Source organism: Saccostrea echinata, unplaced genomic scaffold (genome assembly GCF_033153115.1).
Source record: "Saccostrea echinata isolate AGI-Se365-2 ecotype Australia unplaced genomic scaffold, CSIRO_AGI_Sech_v1 ptg000054l, whole genome shotgun sequence".
Classification (NCBI taxonomy): domain Eukaryota; kingdom Metazoa; phylum Mollusca; class Bivalvia; order Ostreida; family Ostreidae; genus Saccostrea; species Saccostrea echinata.
The window spans coordinates 52920833-52940206 of NW_026889803.1; the positions used below are offsets into that span (position 1 = coordinate 52920833).

The window sequence follows — 19374 nt, forward strand, 5'->3', positions numbered from 1 at the left end:
ATCTACCGGTATTCAACTTCATCAACATTTTTTGACCTTCACCTTTCATTTGACCTCACTTTTCTCAAATTTGTGTTTATCTCAGTTTCAAATAAACTATTCAAGATATGTTTTATGTAAGCTTATGCACAGATACACCATTTGGTGGGAATTTATCAACTGTGTCCATTTCTTTTTTTTACCTTGACCTTCCCAATGACCTGTGACTTTACTATTTATTGTGTATAAAACTTAGTTTTAAAGAAACTATTCAAGATGTTTTCATCAAACTTCAGACACTAATACAATTCTTTATGTTGTTACTAATGCACCCTGAGTGGGGCATTCATGTCCTATATTTCTAGTTTTAAACATGTTTTCTATTCAAAACAAGTTGATTTATATAGATTAATATATCTTGATATATACAGTAGATAACAGTTTGTAAAACTTTTAATGAATATATCACTTGACATGTACATGGGTAATGTAACTTTATGATAAAATTGCTATGCCATAACAATATTCAAAAAATAAAACATAACATAGTACATGTACTGACATGGTTCTTATCAGATCCATTGTTTAAAAAAAAAAAAAGAACAGAAAGAAAGTGCACCACAACTTGACAAGATGCTATTATAAGAAACTGCTATAAATAATGCAACCAAATACTAACAGAAATAATATTACTGTAATTTTAAACTTTAATCAAGTTAAGTCTTCAAGACAATAAATTTTACTGAATATCTTGGGGGGGGGGGGGGCTCTACATAAGAATGTGCCACTGGAATAGATAACCTTTTTTCTGCTATAGATTTGGAAATCAGGTAAAATATATGACAAAGAATAATACTTGTGAAAGTAGTGGTACGAAAAAGCTCTAAATCCTTAAACAAAAAATAAGAGTTCTCCAAGTCAATGTCAGCCATCATTACCAGCTAGAGTTTAACAGACCTATCAATTTAATTCAATTATCCAATTACTACGTTTCTTTATCATGAATTCATTAAAAGTATAGTAAATATGGCAACATATATTTCCTCTGTGAAATTTGAACAGGTAATTACTCCCCTTGCTCATAAAATAAATTGAGAGGATTGAAATGTATGATAAGAGTGGTCACAGAATCTCAGTGGCACAAAATCCTTCTTAACCCCCGTCCTTCTCCCCAGCCTACTACCTACCTACCTACACATTTTTTTTTCTGTAGCTTGTTAAATTTAGTACAACATGGTGAGGTGGAGAAAATGAAAAATACTGTTTACTTGGCAAAAATGAGAATGTATTGTGAATAGGACATCAAATACACAGTCATGAAGACAATAATGCACTTAAAAAATAGTCATATTGTTGCTTGCACTCTTTAAATACCTATAAATATGTACACACGTGGAGAGGGCTTATATAGGCTATGCCTGCTGCCCAATCCATTTATGTTTCGGTACATAATAAAATATGTTCAAATCAGAAATACGTACACACTATCTAATGTAAATTCCAAACTCTCAATGTATTAAGAATGTATGAAAAACATCAAAATTCTGTGAAATCTCATTTTATGCTAGTAATACATATGCAGTAGTGTTTTTTGTGGCTTCTACTGACCTCTCTTAGCTACATGGATATATGCACACAACCATTTACTGTTGTGTGAATGTATGTACACTGACAAGACACATGATTATGGTGCTGCACATTTGGTTTCATATTTTCATGTTCTCTCTCACACTCTACCTTCAGTACTTATACATGTACTTTGTTAACATTTACCACATCACATTATAAGCTGGTTTAATAATTAAACCAGCAGATGACATTATAGCAAGCGTTAAACATGTAATTCTTAAGTACAATCTTTTTGAAAAGCCAGGGTATACTTGATAAACTAATTCAACAAGTAAAAGATTTTCTCCACATATTACACTGCTTGTGGGTAGATTTATATAAATGCAGTATAGATATTTGGCTATAGAAGAGTATGGATAATGTTTATACTGCATGTACTACCAATCCGTCCTTATCAAGCCAATATATTCCACTGTGTATAATAAATAAATTACCATATTTACATGATTATATCAACATACTTAAGCAATTCTAATTGGTCTGTTTTATATTGAAATCAAATTGAGCAAATTCTCTTGTTTTCTGATCACTTTCAGACTTACAATTTTGGTTTAAGGAGTGTCCCCCAAAAATATACTGAATCATAAATGCAAATATGTTTCATAGAGAATAAAGATAAAATACAAAACTTTCATGCAATCAGGATTTGAATGAAGCCTGATACTGGTAATGCCACAGTCCAGTTTGATACAATAAATACATTCAGTCATTCTTTCAAATAGTTTCAGATTACATATTACATCTAATTAAGTTTATATAGTTATAGTCAGCATCAATGAAACATGGTAAATTGCAATGAAATCACAAATGAGACATTTCACACAACTCCAAAATTTACACAGCTGTTTTCTGCAATCTGCAAAAGTAGTGTAATACACATAACTTAAAACAAGAGGCTCTTACGCTGCAGGCATTGCATGAAATGTTCTGGAGAAGAAATTTTTAACGATTTTTTTCTATCTCTGATTGTGGCCACAACAGGATGATGCAAATTCAAAATTTCAGTGATAATCTGATTCTTATTGTGGCCCCAACCTTGCTCAGGGGGTCATGACCTGAAGAAATTTGAATCTAAACAGCATGGAAATGTTTGTTTACTAATAAGGTTTATTGCAATCTTTTTGTTCTTGAAAAGATTTTTTTCCTAAACATTCCAACATAAACTTTTGTCCCCCTCCAGTGGCCACACAGTGGTTCCTGAGAAGAAATTGAAAGCAAAATAAGTTGATCACAAGATATGATAACCAAATTTTTATCAGAAAAGCTCACTTAAGCTTACAATGATTAAAGAAATGATTGATTAAAGTATCCTGTGCATGTAGAGTTGATCTATACTTATTACAGGATAATAATGCAATTTAAAATTTACATATGTTGCACCTTTTACTCATGATTACGTCATTGGAATGCTTAATTTCTCAATGCAATGAAAACTGTGTAACTATCTTAATATAACATTTTTTTGTATCCATCATATTCCCAATTAAATAAAATGCACATCCCTTAAACAATAACACCTTCCAATTCTAATATAAAACAGTTGGACATTGTCAAAAAAGTACCTCTAATAGACTTATTTCTAATGAAAGACAAATAAAAATATTTAAACATTACTGTTTAAAAGAACTAAAGAAAATATTTTCTTGTGGCAGAATCTCTTGTTGTAATGTTTACATCTAATTACAGCTATCATGTTTCCTCGGTGTCTGGGTGAAGTCGCTCAATCTCCTCGGATACAGAAGATTTGCTGGAATGTCGGGTTTTCACAATAGGGGTTGTTTGGTACATCACTCCTCCCTCCATCTTACAATCTCTCATTCCCTCACTCTTTTTATTTCGTCTATTTCTAAGCCTGTTTAAAATATATATAGGCCTATATATAGTTATAGTTATAGTTATATATATAGTTATATATACATGTATATAGTTATATATAAACTTTGTATTGCATCAATCTTTTTTTTTTATATGAAACAAACAATGTTCCGATATATCTTAATTCCTTTGATATTTTCATTGTTTCTAATTTAAATAGACAGTATCTCAGCACACAAGAGAAATATATTGGGAAATCAAGTCACCTTGTTGACAGCACTGTCCTACCTTTAAAAAGTTGGATAAATTTCCTGCCCAGAACACACATTATATATACTGAAACGCAAAAGAAATGCAACATCCTATTTTAGGGGGAAATATTATATGTAGGATATGATTTTGTATCTAAAATGTAAGGACATCTTCAACTTTGTAAATATCGGTAATTTAACGGTTGAATGATTTTCATACCATAACCGGAAGTTAAGTTTGAGTCCGCTTAATACAAATCAAAAATTGCATGTTTAACAAAATATTTGGCAATAATATGGGGTTTTAAGAATTTGTATCTGTTCATCATAAGTAATGAAGCAATGTTACGAAAAATAAGTTCTCCTTTCTTTTCCGTAAGCGATGCCAAGGCTTCCTAAAAATGACTTAAGTACGCATTTCCATTGCTCTAGCTGGAAAATCTCAAAATAAAGATGATGGAGAGTTGCAGATGCAAATATGCAACACATCACGCCTCAACAGGCTCTTACGTATCATTAGCATGAATGACGGTCCTTGGACCGGAAGTCCAAGGGTTACTACACTGCGCTTGGCTAGAGAAAATTCGACCTCATCATCTGAAAAACAGGCATTTAAAAATGGCAAAGAATATTTCTTTCGCTCAGATCTCGAGATTGATAAACCTACTGCATCATAAAAAAATCAAGCTGCAACTGTTGTACATGGCAGTCTTGCACACTGTAATTGAATGGCCGGGGTGGGGGGGTTTTAACATTCATGTGTTACTTTCTAAAGTTAAAAGATTATAATTTAACATTTTTAACAAATCTCTGATGTTTATAAATCAAGTTTTACCTTACTGTATTCATTTTTGAAAATCATTAGATAAAAAATTCAAATATTTGTAGATTACCGCTTATGTTGCGTTTCTTTTGCGTTTCAGTATATATATTACTTGGAAAAATTTTTATCCAGTAACAAAAGCATTGTCCAAAATTCAGAAATTCTAATGTTTCTTGAATAAAGGTCCATGACACAGAGTCAAATCATATACAAGATGTCTGTTCTCTCCAATATATCTCCCCTATATAAAACCTGTCTGATCTGAAGTTACTATTTTTAGTTAAAACTTGTTTTAATCTGTGTGCTATGCATCCTGATTCAATTTTATAAAATAACCAATAAACTTTACATGAATACAATGTACCAGATATCAATTTTGATTCAAATGACTGTATATCTTGCAAATATTAATTCTTATTACTTGAAGTTCTACACTTTAATAACTAAATTAAACAATAATTATTGACAAAATCCTACTTTTTTGATAATTCTACCTTTTCTTTCTAATGGCAATCCCCACAAATACAGCAACAACACCAAGAAACAACAGAGCACAGGCTATCCCTGCATATGCCCCTTGAGAAAGATTGATGCTATTTTCAGCACTTCCTGTTTTATGAATAACAGGTGATTCATGTTCCAAAGCAGCAGTTTCATATTTGATGACATCTTTTGGGTCAACAATGAAGTCTTCATCAACATCTTTATCTGAAACAAAGGCAAAACAAATATTCGAAAATACTCAGGTTACAGACATTATTGACAATAAAGTGTATACTGATATTTATAGAATGCATTTACTTTTTAAAAAAGTAGTAAATTACATGTATATTAGCTGGATAGGTATCTCTAGTGAATATAGATAAAATTTATCATATGCATTTTCTGGTACATGTACATGTATATAAACAAGAGGCCCAAGGGCCTTAACGGTCACCTGAGTACAATACAACAATTTAGAGGATCCATAAACTGAAAAATGAAGCTTTGTTGCCCAAAAGCAAGAAAAATAGTATGATTAGCATCAACAAAATAATTGGTCTAGTATCTATCTGCCTATCTGACTTTCCAAGTCATTAAATCTATGAAAGTACATTTTCATTATACAATAAATTATTTTGCATAATTCTCTTATTCTATTAAGCTTTCAAATACATTATTTACATTGATTAATTATCAAAGGTGAATGGCAAAGGGGAATAACTTTGCTCAGCAGAATACAAGTTAATAGAGCCCTGGCCAGGACTAGAACTCTTGACTAAATGGTCCAGGTGTTCAAAAATCTGGTAAAAATACCCTTGCATATTAAAACTTTTACTCTGTTTGCCTTGAACATCCCCAGAAGCATAGATGATTTTCAAAGAAATGCATTTTCACCATAAAATTAAATAAATAAAGTCCCATCCTTACCCAGAACATCTGACCCATTGGCCACGAACTCACAATTCTGGAAGAAGCACCCTTTCTCATTATAACTATACACTTGTTTCTTTACTTTATAACCAGTAGTAGAAAAAATATTTTGAAAGAAATTATGCATTTTCACTATATATAATCAATAGAGCTCTTTCCCCCTCACCAGAACCCCTGACCCAAAGGCCATGAGGCATTCTTCCTTATCATAACCATGCACTTCCTTTGTTTGAAAAATACCCAGGCGCACACAAGATTTTGAAAGAATTCATGCCAATTCCCTATCTAATCAATAAAGCCCCGCCCTTACACCAGAACCCCTTACCCAGAGGCCATTAAATTCATAATTTCTGAGGCAGCCATGCTCATCATAACTATGTACTTAGTTTATTTAATATCCAGGAGCAGAGAAGATTTTCAAAGAATTAATGCAATTTTACTATATAATCAATGGAGCCCATCCCTAACACCAGAACCCCTGACCCAAGGGCCATGAAACAATTTCTGAAAAGGCAGTCATGCTCACCATAACTATGTTCTTAGTTAGTTTATTTAATACCCAGGAGCAGAGAAAAAGATTTTCAAAGAATTAATGCAATTCTACTATATAATCAATAGAGCCCTGCCCTAACACCAGAACCCCTGACCCAAGGGCCATGAAATTCAAAATTTTGGAAGAGGCACTCTTGCTCATCATAACTATGTACTAAGTTACTTTATTTAATGCCCAGGAGCAGAGAAGATTTTCAAAGAATTAATGCATTTTAACTATATAATCAATAGAGCCCCACCCTAACACCAGAACCTCTGACCCTGGGGCCATGAAATTCACAATTTTGAAAGAGGCACTCTTATTCTTCATAACTATGTACTTAATACCCAGGAGCAGAGAAAATTATTGCAATTCTACTATATAATCAATAGAGCCCTGCCCTAACACCAGAACCCCTGATCCTGGGGCCATGAAATTCAAAATTTTGAAAGAGGCACTCTAGCTCATCATAACTATATACTAAGTTAGTTTATCTAATACCCAGGAGCAGAGAAGAAGATTTTCAAAGAATTAATGCCTTTTCACTATATAATCAATAGAGCCCCACCCTAACACCAGAATCCCTGACCCTGGGGCCATGAAATTCATAATTTCAGAAGAGGCACTCTTGCTCATCATAAATATGTACTAACTTAGTTCATTTAATATCCAGGAGCAGATAAGAAGATTTTCAAAGAATTAATGCATCTTCACTATATAATCAATAGAGCCCCGCCCTAACACCAGAACCCCTGACCCTGGGGCCATGAAATTCACAATTTTGGAAGAGGCACTCTTGCTCATCATAACTAAGTACTAAATTAGTTCATTCAATAACCAGGAGCAGATAAGAAGATTTTCAAAGAATTAATGCATTTTAACAATATAATCAATAGAGACCCGCCCTAACACCAGAACCCCTGACCCTGGGGCCATGAAATTCACAATTTTGGAAGAGGCACTCTTGCTCATCATAACTATGTACTAAATTAGTTCATTTAATACCCAGGAGCAGATAAGAAGATTTTCAAAGAATTAATGCATTTTAACTAATGTATATAATCAATAAAGCCCTGCCCTAACACCAGAACCCCTGACCCTGGGGCCATGAAATTCACAATTTTGGAAGAGGCACTCTTGCTCATCATAAATATGTACTAAGTTACTTTATTTAATACCCAGGAGCAGAGAAGAAGATTTTCAAAGAATTAATACATTTTCACTATATACTCAATAGAGCCCTGCCCTAACACCAGAACCCCTGACCCAGGGGCCATGAAATTCACAACTTTGAAAGAGGCACTCTTGCTCATCATAACTATATACTTAGTAAATTTATTTAATACCCAGGAGCAGAGAAGAAGATTTTCAAAGAATTAATGCATTTTCTCTATATAATCAATAGAGCCCCGCCCTAACACCAGAACCCCTGATCCTGGGGCCATGAATTTCACAATTTTGAAAGAGGCACTCTTGTTCTTCATAACTATGTACTTAGTTACTTTATTTAATACCCAGGAGCAGAGAAGAAGATTTTCAAAGAAATAATGCACTTTCCCTATATGATCTATATAGCCCCACCCTAGCACCAGAACCCCTGACCCTGGGGCCATGAATTTCACAATTTTGGTAGAGGACTCAATGCTTATTACAATGATGCCAACAGTTTGACTGCTTGATGTCCAGGAGTAAAGAAGAAGATTTTTAAAGATTGCATTATTTTTGGTGGTTTTAGCCCCACCCCTCAGGCCCCAGGGGGGCAGGGACCATGGAATTCACAATTTTTGTTCCCCTTCACCCATAGGTGCTATATGCCAAATTTGGTTGAAATTGGTTAAGCGGTTTCAGAGAAGAAGCTAAAAATGTTCAAATGTTAACACACGACGCACACCGCACGACGCACGCCGACGGACGAGAACGGATAGCAATAGGTCACCTGAGTGACTCAGGTGACCTAAAAATCTCAGACTTGATTAAATGTCTTTATTCAACATAAACTCAATATGTTCATGTATTTTTAATGTTTAATATAATACAATATAATACATAGAGGATATTCAATGTTTTGTATGACTTGTATAATAAATCAAGGTAGAAGTATATATACATCATACTAATACCTTGATTTATTATACAAGTACATGTACATACATACATATACATGTTAATGTAAATGCCTAAATATTTTGTATTCAATTTCTAAAATGAATAAATAACTCCAAATATTACCTATTTAACACCAATCTTTAATTTGATGTTTCATTTTTTAAAATTTCACACATTAAAAAGAATCATAAATTTGCATCTGAGACTCACCAGTGGCATTTTCTATAATGCTCCGTAACTCTGGGTCAAGCGTTGTTTCATCTGAGAGAAGAGAAAAAAGAACAAAAAAATTGTTATCTTCATAGCAGCACCAGGAAAAATGGAAATTGTTTGTAAACTAGGCATTAAAAAATTGAAAAAAAACTAGGCATTATAAACAAGATATTTTTGTGAAACACTGATGCCCCAATACAGCAACTCAAGGTTAAGTTTCAAGTTTTTTACAAATGTAGGTCAAACTCAGAGGTCAAGGTCAGGGGGTCAAACATGTTAGTACCCAAAGGAAGGTCTTGTCACAAGGAATACACATGTGAAATATGAAAGCCCAAAAAAAAAGAAAAGAAATATGAAAGCCCAAGCACCAACCATTCAAAAGTTATGGGCAAAGTTAAATTAATTTTTTTCAAAAGTAGTTTATAATCCAAGGTCAAGCTCAAAAGGTCAAAAATGTTGGAACCCAAAGAAAAATCTGATCACATAAAATACACATGTGTTATACGAAAGCCCAAACACCAATTGTGCAAAAGTTATGGCCAAGGTTAAAATTTGGTAAAATTTTGCAAAAGTAGGTAAAACCCCAAGGTCAAAGAGTCAAATGTGTTTGTACCCAAAGAAAGGTCTTGTCACAAGGAATATACAAGTGAAATATGAAAGCCCTATAGCATCAACCATTCAAAAGCTATGGGCAAGGTTAAAGTTTTGTTGACAAACAGATTGCAAATCTTCAATTATGGAGGAATTAAAAAGTTCACTTAAATCAACAAGAGTTACATTGTTTATCATAACTATGATTTATTTTAATAAAAAATAATGCAATCTTTTTTTTTTTTATCAAATATCTTTAAAAGAGAAAATGACTAGAAATATGTCCATTAAGATGAATGCCTCACCCAGGGTTCATTAGTAATACAACATGAAAATTTGTATTACCGGTACTGTATGAAGTTTGATGAAAATATCTTGAATCGTTTCTTTAACACTGAGTTTAATATACAATAAATGGTTAAGTCAAAGGTTAACGGGAAGGTCAAGGTAATAATACCAGTGTGCGAAATTAACGGTAGACCGATAGACAAAATCTATAGAAAATGCGTCCGGTCTATAGCAAGGTGAATATCTCAAGACCGATTTGTCTATAGAGTAAAATTGGCCGTTTTACTCAATACAACTTTTCAGCCAAGGAAAAACTTAAGCTTCAATGCTCTATTGTTCATAAACATATGATAAATCTCCTTCATCTAATCCATTTTGCAGTACTACATGTTTTATTTATTCCTGTAGTATCTGTGCGACTGTCCCGTGGTACGACTTACTGTCTGTATTACTTCAGACGGCGGGACAGTCGTACGGACCTCTTCTACACGTGGATGCCGAGCTGACAGGACGTGTCAGGGACAGCAGCGGAGCGGGGAGTCGGCCCGGGCCAGAACCTACGGATCTGTATATGTGTTTGTATATATAGTTAATAAATATTTGTAAAGAACCATAAAGACTTTACTGGCGCCCAACTCGCGGGGCCCGGGAGATTCCCGTACTGCTGTCAAAGTAAATTTTTTTTTCAGGCATCGTTTTAGCCGCCATTTTTGGTGCTGCTAGGTATATGAGAGCACGTGTTGGTTTTTTTTATGTATTTTTTGAATCAACTTTCAGAATTAATTTGTATTTTCTGTGATTTTATCTGATTTATTGTGATATTTTATTATGGATATGTCGGTAGAGGAAGCCGTGTCGGCTTTAGGCCTGGGCACTCGCCCGGCTGACAGGCGGTCAGACAATTTCAATCTTCGTTCTCCGTGTAGGATGGGGGTATACCCCGGGGAGGGGAGTTATTCACCATACGCTTATAGCGGGAGTGAGCATTTTGCCTCCCGTCACACACCTTTTGCTCAGTCAATGTCAGGCCACGTGGGAGGGGGGTTGCCCCTGGGGGGTCCCTGTACACCTATGCCCGGCCTGCACTCGGGCATCCCCTGTGGGGAGGGTAGTGTATTACATGGAGAGTCAGGAAAAGAGGCAAGGTTTGCCCAGCCTCAATTTGGCTCACCAGGGATGATGTCAAGTGATTCCCTGGTGTCCTCTCTAGGTAGCCTGTGTAGGTGTAGCTCACCTGGTAGCACTGTGAGTTGTACCCACCCTAATCAAGAATATAGTGAGGCCCCTTCAAATTCAGGGTTAGAGCATCCATATTCTTTAGGGCATGTGCATTCAGTTAGTAGCCACCCTGTCCTTGTGGGAGACACAGCTAACCTGGGGGGCCCTGCTACTATGGGTTATAGACCAAGCCGCTTGGGTGAGGTTGTACCACACCCACTTGACCCCGCCCTTCCGTCCCATACACCGTGTGTTAGTCAGCAACCCGAGAGGCCTGTGAGGCCCGCACAGCTCACCTCCGAGTATGATCGTCAACATGTGAGGCCCGTAGATCCTGTAGGGCTCACCTGGGACCCTGCACCCATACAGAGCCAACCTAGACTAGCAGATTTTGGTACATCCTATTTCCCTGGGGATGATTTGCGACCCCGGAGCTCAATGCCATGCACTATATCTGCCCCAGCCCCTGTAAATTTTGGAATGTCACCAGCAATAGTTCATTCACAAGTAAATGCTTTAGACACTGGTGTGACTGCTGCCAGACCCCAACCTACATTATTGTATGCTAGTTCCACAAGCACACCTTACCATGCGCCCCAATCAGTGTACATCAATCCTGGGGGTAGGCATGCCCAACCCCCAGTACCCGACCACTCCCATTTGTGTTGTATTGAGGCGAGAGTACTCCAGCCACACTCCATGCTATGGCTATGCCCAGTGCACTGCAGCACCATAGTGTTCCTGTGTCAGTGACTTGTAGTCCTGCCCATCCCGATACCCCAGCCTGCCATTTTGGAAGGGAGGGGGAGAGGATAGCACATGTTCAACCTAACATGTATGGGGCAGCCCATCCGGGATACTATGCTAGTCAGTCAGTCCCGGCTAACCAGGCTTGCAACTTTAGCACACCAATACATTATGGCTCACCTGGTTACCAGGGCACCACACCGTACCCAGCTAGGGCAGCCACTGGGGGTAAGCCCCGGTATAAGGACCTTAGGTATGATGGTAAGACCAGCTGGAAGGCATTTTTGCATAAGTTCGTTAGGTTATCTCGCAGCCAGCTATGGACAGAGGAGGAACAGCACGACCAGTTTTGTTTCTGCCTTGAGGGGGCAGCAAGCGAATACTATACCTTGCTGTTGGAAACCAGTAGCCAGCTCCGCCTAGGTGAGATCTTGCAGAGATTTGAGAAGCGTTTTGGCTCCTCTGCCCCCGATCTCACTCATCAGCTCAACTTCCAGGCTGCCAGTCAGAATCCAGGAGAGTCACTTCGTCAGTGGGCTGACAGGGTGCTGATTTTAGCAACTCGAGCCTTCCCCTGTGTGCCTGATGTACACACCCATGCTATACCTTGGCTGTGTTATGGAGCTGAGGACCGTGACGCTGGCCTCTATGCGCTCGACGGGCATCCCCAGACTGTGGAGGAAGCCGTGGAGCGAATGCTATACTACCAGCACTCCCGACTCCACAAGCCTAAACCATCGAGGGAAGTAAGAAGGCTGGGTTCTGACCATGACACTAAGAGGGATGATCCTGGGATGGGAAATGTGGATGCTAGGGAGGAGCTTGAAGCTCTCCGGAGCAGGATAGAGAAACTTGAGGAGGCCTTGAGGCAGAAAGGATATGCCCCCTTTCCGAAACCTCGGAGGGTTGGTTCCCCGCCATCCAGATGGACGGCTCATAGGCGGAACCCTTCTGTGTGTTTTAAATGTGGAGAGGTGGGGCATTCCCGTAGAAATTGCCCCACTCGAGCTACAGGGAAGACAGTAGCCACTGATGGGCCGCGGGGCGGAGCCCGGATGAAGGGACCCCTTGGTGAGAGATTTCGTAGGCCAGAGTCCCAGGAGAGGGGAACGAGGAGTGGAAGGCCTGGATCCCAGGGAGGGCCCTCCCAGGCAGTTCAATTTATGAACCCAGAGCAGTCCCCAGAGAGGACAGACTCGGAGAGTAAGGAGCAGGGGGCTAGTCTACCCCCCTCCTGTATGCGGCGCAGGCTAAGAGTCTGCTTCGAGACGCCCCATTCACCAGAGCTATTCTCAGCTGAGGAGGAAGAGGCATCCTTGGACGAGGAAATGGGGAAGCTTGTGGCTCCCCACTCCACTCCGGAGCCACTTGGACCAGCCCGGGATAGGACTAGGGAGTTTCAGGTCTTTGGGAGGACCAGCCCTGGTAGTTCTGATCAGGTGTCACCCGAGAATGAGGGGAAGGAGACCTGTATACAAACTGGGCAGTCACGCCAATCTCAAGGTTTTGCTGTTAGCCTGTGCGTGCCATGCCTGGAAGTAGAGATAGTGGAGGAGTCTCTATTGGATTCTGCAGTTGAGGATATCGGTGTTACACCTCTCTCCCCAAGACCAGCCCAACCTTCGAATGAGGCGGCCTATGGTCAAGTTTCTGTGGGATCACTGAGTTCTGTGGACAAAGGCCCCACCCTGGAGGTAGATATAGATGGGGTCACGAAGGACCATGTTGCGGAAGTGGGGACAACCCCATATGATTCTGGTAGTCCCTTGTCGTCTGACAGTGCGACACCAGAGGAGAACAGTGCATGTCGTTTATACAGATCAAGGCGGAGGCGTGGGCGACGCCGGAGGGTGAGTTTACCCTCCAGGGCCTGATGGTGTGACTGGTGTCACAGTTTCTCAGTAGTGAGTGGGCCTGATGACCTTGGCCCACTGGGTTATCGTTAAACAGATGTAGGATGATTGTCTGGGAATTATCCCGGACATACCACCTGGTTGGGAGTAATCCCGGACTTGTTACCTAGGATTAATCCTGGGTGCGGTTTTGCCTGGAGCTTGCTCTGGCACTTGTATTCCTTGGGCAGTTAGCCCGGGAGGGTGTTTACAGCGCCCCGACGTTGGAGATGGTTCCGGACCCTCTTTCCTGTGGTAGACTCCAGCCTTTCAAAGAAAACAGGGGGGAGTGTAGTATCTGTGCGACTGTCCCGTGGTATGACTTACTGTCTGTATTACTTCAGACGGCGGGACAGTCGCACGGACCTCTTCTACACGTGGATGCCGAGCTGACAGGACGTGTCAGGGACAGCAGCGGAGCGGGGAGTCGGCCCGGGCCAGAACCTACGGATCTGTATATGTGTTTGTATATATAGTTAATAAATATTTGTAAAGAACCACAAAGACTTTATTCCTAAAACGATCGTAATTTTTTTTGTAGTCCGAATTTCCTCAATTCCTCTGTTTATTGTAGATACGTGTAAATATCCCAGAAAATTATTTCCTGACTCAGTAAACCTAAAAATGGGTATTGGTTTGATTTATATCACTTAAAAAATATAATTAAAATACATTTTAAATTCTAACATGAAAAAAAATTGATGTTCACTCTATAATCTATAGGTATGCACCTTTGCAAAAGGGGATAGAAAGATAGTTAAAGTCAGTGATATTTATGCATGACTATTGATTAACTAGTACATAAAAATGATAAAAAAATCATCTTCATTTTCAGCAATATGCTTAATTAATTGTTTAAACCAATATGGCAAATGAAAAAAAAATCCTAAGAGCTGAGAATTTTTTTCTTCAACATGTTACAGTAAACACATTTTTTTTGCCTATTCACACAAGTTTTCATTAACAAAAATTGAAATCTTCTTAGAAATTTTAATGTTCCCTGCATCTGTAAAATTCAACATAATAAATTTACTGTTCAAAGTACAACCCCCCCCCCCCCCCTCCCGTAAAATCGTTTCTTAATAATCATGGTTATAAACCTCCATGTATCTTATGCCAATTCATAAATAATGCAGTGTAGGGAAAAAGGAATAAGCAATTGAAAAATATACAATTAAATAAAAAAACAGAAATATAATTTTTTGGTCTATAGGAAATTTCTCAGGTCTATAGAATTTCAATGTAGACCAATTGTCTATAGCTTAAAAAAAGTTAGTTTCGCACACTGTAATACAGGACACAGTTGATAAATTCTCATAATTAATGTATCAGTGCATATGCTTACATAAAAATATCTTGAATAGTTTCTTTGAAACTGTTTAAGAAAACTGAGGTCAAGAACAAAGGAAAGGTCAAAGTCAAAAAATATTAATGAAGGTGATCAGCTCTCCTCAATATATATAAGCATATGAAGTTTGATAAAAATATCTTGATTTGTTTTTTTTGAAACGTAGCTAAACACAAATTTGAGAAAAGTGAGGTCAAGGTAAAAGGAAATGTCGAGGTCAAAAATGTTGATCCAATTGAATAGCTCTGATCAATATGTATCAGCATATGAAGTTTGATAAAAATATCTTGAATAGTTTTTTTAAATTAACACACTCATGCAGTCAAGAAAAAGGTCAATGTCAAAAATGTTGATAGCAGTGAATAGCTCTCATCAATATGTATAAAGCACACAACGTTTGATAAAAATATCTTTAATAGTTTCTTTGAAACTGAGCTAAATGCAAAGTGTGACAAAGACAGATAGAAGGAGGGAAGCCGGACATGACAAACACTATATGAACCTGCCATATTCATGGCGTGACATCATAAATATTTTGTGACATTCAAAGTAAACTTTTTGCATACAAGATAACTTGCTTTGAAGTCTTTTTGCTAAAGCTCTGATAATCTGTAAAATCCTCAGTATGTTGATGTTGAGTAAAAATTACACTTACTGATACATGTATTGTTGGGTGTTCTCACAAACCCTTTACAACATTCTGTTGATTTGTAGTAAAGAATTTTCGTTGAGTTCAGTTCCTTTTTACAGTAGGTTTTTCTGTGGGGAAAAAATTGCACGTTACAAACTTACATTGTCCATATGGTAACAGAGAAATGAATTAATACTTAACAGATGCAATACAATGTATGGATATACTAATGCTTGTAATTATTTTTTTTTTTATTTTTTTTTTATATTATCTTGAAGTTTCCAATGATTTCTCATCTTCTCAAGCCTTGGTCTTGAGTCCACATATACTGTAAAATCACATATTTATTGTTCTTTTTTAACTAACCTGTACATAGTGCAGTATGAAATACTGAACCATCCACAACTTGCTTTGATTTTCTCTGTACATGGAACAGTTACAATGTCAATAACACGTCTTCCTTTAATATAAACACACTTATTGTCTCCTAGACTCTCCTCTTCCACGTCACTGAAATAACCATTTTCAAATGTAAAATTAAACTCAACGGTTCTTCTAGTAGAATTGAACACATTTTGAGTTGTTTATCATGTACACGTAAATGAACAAAATATTGAATGTATATTATTCTTTCATGAAAGCTTATCCAAAATTCTGAATCCTCCAAAACACTTATGTCCTGATTGCAATACATGTACTGCATATTAAACAGAGAACAGTGTTCAACAATTTGTCAATTCTTGCAATATTGATCAGCTGTTGATCGAGGAAACGTTGGCGAAACCAGTAGCAGTGTGTGATATTTCCAATCTTAATCTTCTTACCTCAAGACTTCTGATGTGAATATCAACAGAGTCCAAATCAAACAGATGGAGAATCCGGATGCTGATACTATCTTCATAATGTCCCTCTTTCGTCTTTAGTCTGTTTCACTAGACTTTGACCCTTCTCTGTGTTTACATTTTGTGAGCGATATCATGTGACCCTTAAATCAAAATCAGTTAAACGTTTCTTCTACTGTTTTAAATGCAGGGAATCTAACAAGCTTATTTATAACTAAGAGTAATGGACAACAAAAAACCCAAATTCTCTAAACACTTTCCCGGAAAAATATACAATCCATACAGGATATCAGAAATAATTAAAAAAAAAAGTAATTTGATTAATTGATTGATAATTTCCCTTCTTTTGCAGTAGAAAAAAGCGTTTCTTGTTGTGGTATCCCCTTCCATTCAAAATTCATACATTCAGGCGTTTTTTTTTTTTTTTTTTTTTTTTTTTTTTTTAAATAAGACGGGGGGGGGGGGGGATTTAACAAGCAAGATAATAACTAAATATCTAAATAAAGAAAGAAAGAAAAGTTCCTTTAAAACCTATTTCGTGGTGCCTGGGTCATTTATGACCTAAAAAAGAATTGAGGGTCCAGTCATACTACAACAAAGGGGGTGTATTTGAATAAAAATTACCATTTTAAATAAATTCACAACATCATAAATTTTCAGATAAAACATTCGAAGTTTTTTCCCTGTATTTTTTCTTCGTGGTTTATTATCTTAATAGCACTGGGTCTTTGAGAATAAGTAAGTAAAGTAAGTAAGTAAGTAAGTAAATTATTTATTATAGTGACATGTGTATTATACAGTAATACAGTGTATTTTACAACAATATACTTAGTTTTTTTACACGCGGCCCAAAGGACCTATATGTCACTGTTAATATTTTAACAATATACATATATACAGGCACATAAATGAAGATAAATTATATTAGAATCGTCTTTTTGTGAAGTTCTGACGGGTTTTAAAAGCATCAAATATAAAGTTTGCAGAATGTCTGGGAAATTTACATAAAAAAATCTGAAAAGAATGTATCATTTAAAGACAAATTTGACAAATTTTTAAAACCTATTTTACGAAAGAAGTCTATCCTTTTAATTTCATATAATTTACAGTGTAGTAAAAAATGTTTTTCATTTTCAATTTCGTTATTTTCGCAAAACTGGCAAATTCTGTCTTTGGGTGACTCAGATTTATAACGTCCAGTTTCAATTCGAAGTGGTAATACACTGCATCGAAACACTACCGTAACTGATTGGACAGGTTTGAACGTTTCGATAAATCCATACTGACGTACTGCTACAGTTCATATTAAATTTGATTTTTAAAAAGACGTTAAGTTCTTAGATTGGAATTTTTTTGTAAATCTTCAATTAATCCATTGTGTTTTAATTTTCCGACAGAGGAGTCTTTCGGCAGGTCTCAAATCTCAAAAGAAATAAAAATTAATTTTATATGCATGGAACAATTAACATTTTGACTGGTCGATAACCGTGGTGTGATACCTGGAATATGTAGGGTATGGTATTAAAATAATTGCTCATATTAAAGGAAATTAATGCTATAATTATCGACAACATCCGAAGAAAATATTTGTATAAGTAAATATTCTTATTAGATCCGCCTCTCTAAGATTCTGCAATCATGCAATTGTCTGGAATCAATCTATAGGGAATATCGGTGAATAGCGTTAATAGCACCTTTATTGTGTTCAGCTCAAAGAAAATCGTAAATAATTTCTTGGGATGCAACATCCACAACTGTACCTGTCCTGACAATTCTAGAAATTTTACACCATGACTGTACCGGTTTTTGATTGACAACATCCACGACTGTACCTGTCCAGTACACACACTTTATTCTAAATCCATGACTGTGCCTGTGCTTATAAACAACATCCATGACTGTACCTGTCCAGTACACACACTTTATTCTACATCCCTGACTGTACCTGTGCCTTATAAACAACATCCACGACTGTACCTGTGCAGTACACGCACTTTATTCTACATCCCTGACTGTACTTGTGCCTTATAAACAACATCCACAACTGTACCTGTGCATATATACATACTTTATTCTACATCCCATCCCTGACTGTATCTGTGCCTTATAAATAACATCCACGACTGTACCTGTCCAGTACACACACTTTATTCTACATCCATAACTGTACCTGTGCCTTAAAAACAACATCCACGACTGCACCTGTCCAGCACACACACTTTATTCTACATCCATGACTGTACCAGCGCCTTAAAAACAACATCCATGACTGTACCTGTCCAGTACACACACTTTATTCTAGATCCATGACTGTACCTGTGCCTTATAAACAACATCCACGACTGTATCTGTCCAGTACACACACTTTATTCTACATCCATGACTGTATCTGTCCAGTACACACACTTTATTCTACATCCCTGACTGTACTTGTGCCTTATAAACAACATCCATGACTGTACCTGTGCAGTATACACATCTAACTCTTACATCCCTGACTGTACCTGTGCCTTATAAACAACATCCACAACTGTACCTGTGCATATATACATACCTTATTCTACATCCCATCCCTGACTGTATCTGTGCCTTATAAACAACATCCACGACGGTACCTGTCCAGTACACACACTTTATTCTACATCCATAACTGTACCTGTGCCTTAAAAACAACATCCACGACTGTACCTGTCCAGCACACACACTTTATTCTACATCCATGACTGTACCAGCGCCTTAAAAACAACATCCACGACTGTACCTGTGCAGTATACACACTTTATTCTACATCCATGACTGTACCTGTGCCTTATAAACAACATCCACGACTGTACCTGTGCAGTACACACACTTTATTCTACATCCATGACTGTACCTGTGCCTTATAAACAACATCCACAACTGTACCTGCGTATGACACACACTACATCTATGACTGTACCTATGCCTTATAATCAAGATTTACACACAATAAACTTCTCAGGGTTAAAGAGGTACGTATTGTATACACTATCTGGACCATCCTACCATAAAAAACAACAATATTATTTAAACAA

General features: G+C 37.1%; 1 protein-coding gene across 1 annotated transcript; it reads right to left on the reverse strand.

Annotated features, from left to right (window-relative positions):
• Window positions 1–414: 414 nt before the first annotated feature.
• Window positions 415–16394, reverse strand: LOC133172503 (uncharacterized). Its single transcript, XM_061307395.1, has 6 exons — window positions 16301–16394; window positions 15843–15986; window positions 15501–15604; window positions 8759–8809; window positions 4992–5205; window positions 415–3460 (listed from the first exon to the last, which is right to left on the reverse strand). Exons 1-6 carry the CDS (start codon window positions 16375–16377, stop codon window positions 3298–3300), a joined length of 753 nt encoding a protein of 250 aa, XP_061163379.1. The 5' UTR covers window positions 16378–16394; the 3' UTR covers window positions 415–3297.
• Window positions 16395–19374: the final 2980 nt, after the last annotated feature.

Coding starts and splice junctions, on each gene's coding strand:
- LOC133172503 (XM_061307395.1), bottom strand. CDS start 16,377: ATGAAGATAGTATCAGCATCCGGATTCTCCATCTGTTTGATTTGGACT. Junction 15,987..16,300: donor TTCACATCAGAAGTCTTGAG/GTAAGAAGATTA, acceptor TGGTTATTTCAG/TGACGTGGAAGAGGAGAGTC. Junction 3,461..4,991: donor ATTGCCATTAGAAAGAAAAG/GTAGAATTATCA, acceptor TATTTTAAACAG/GCTTAGAAATAGACGAAATA.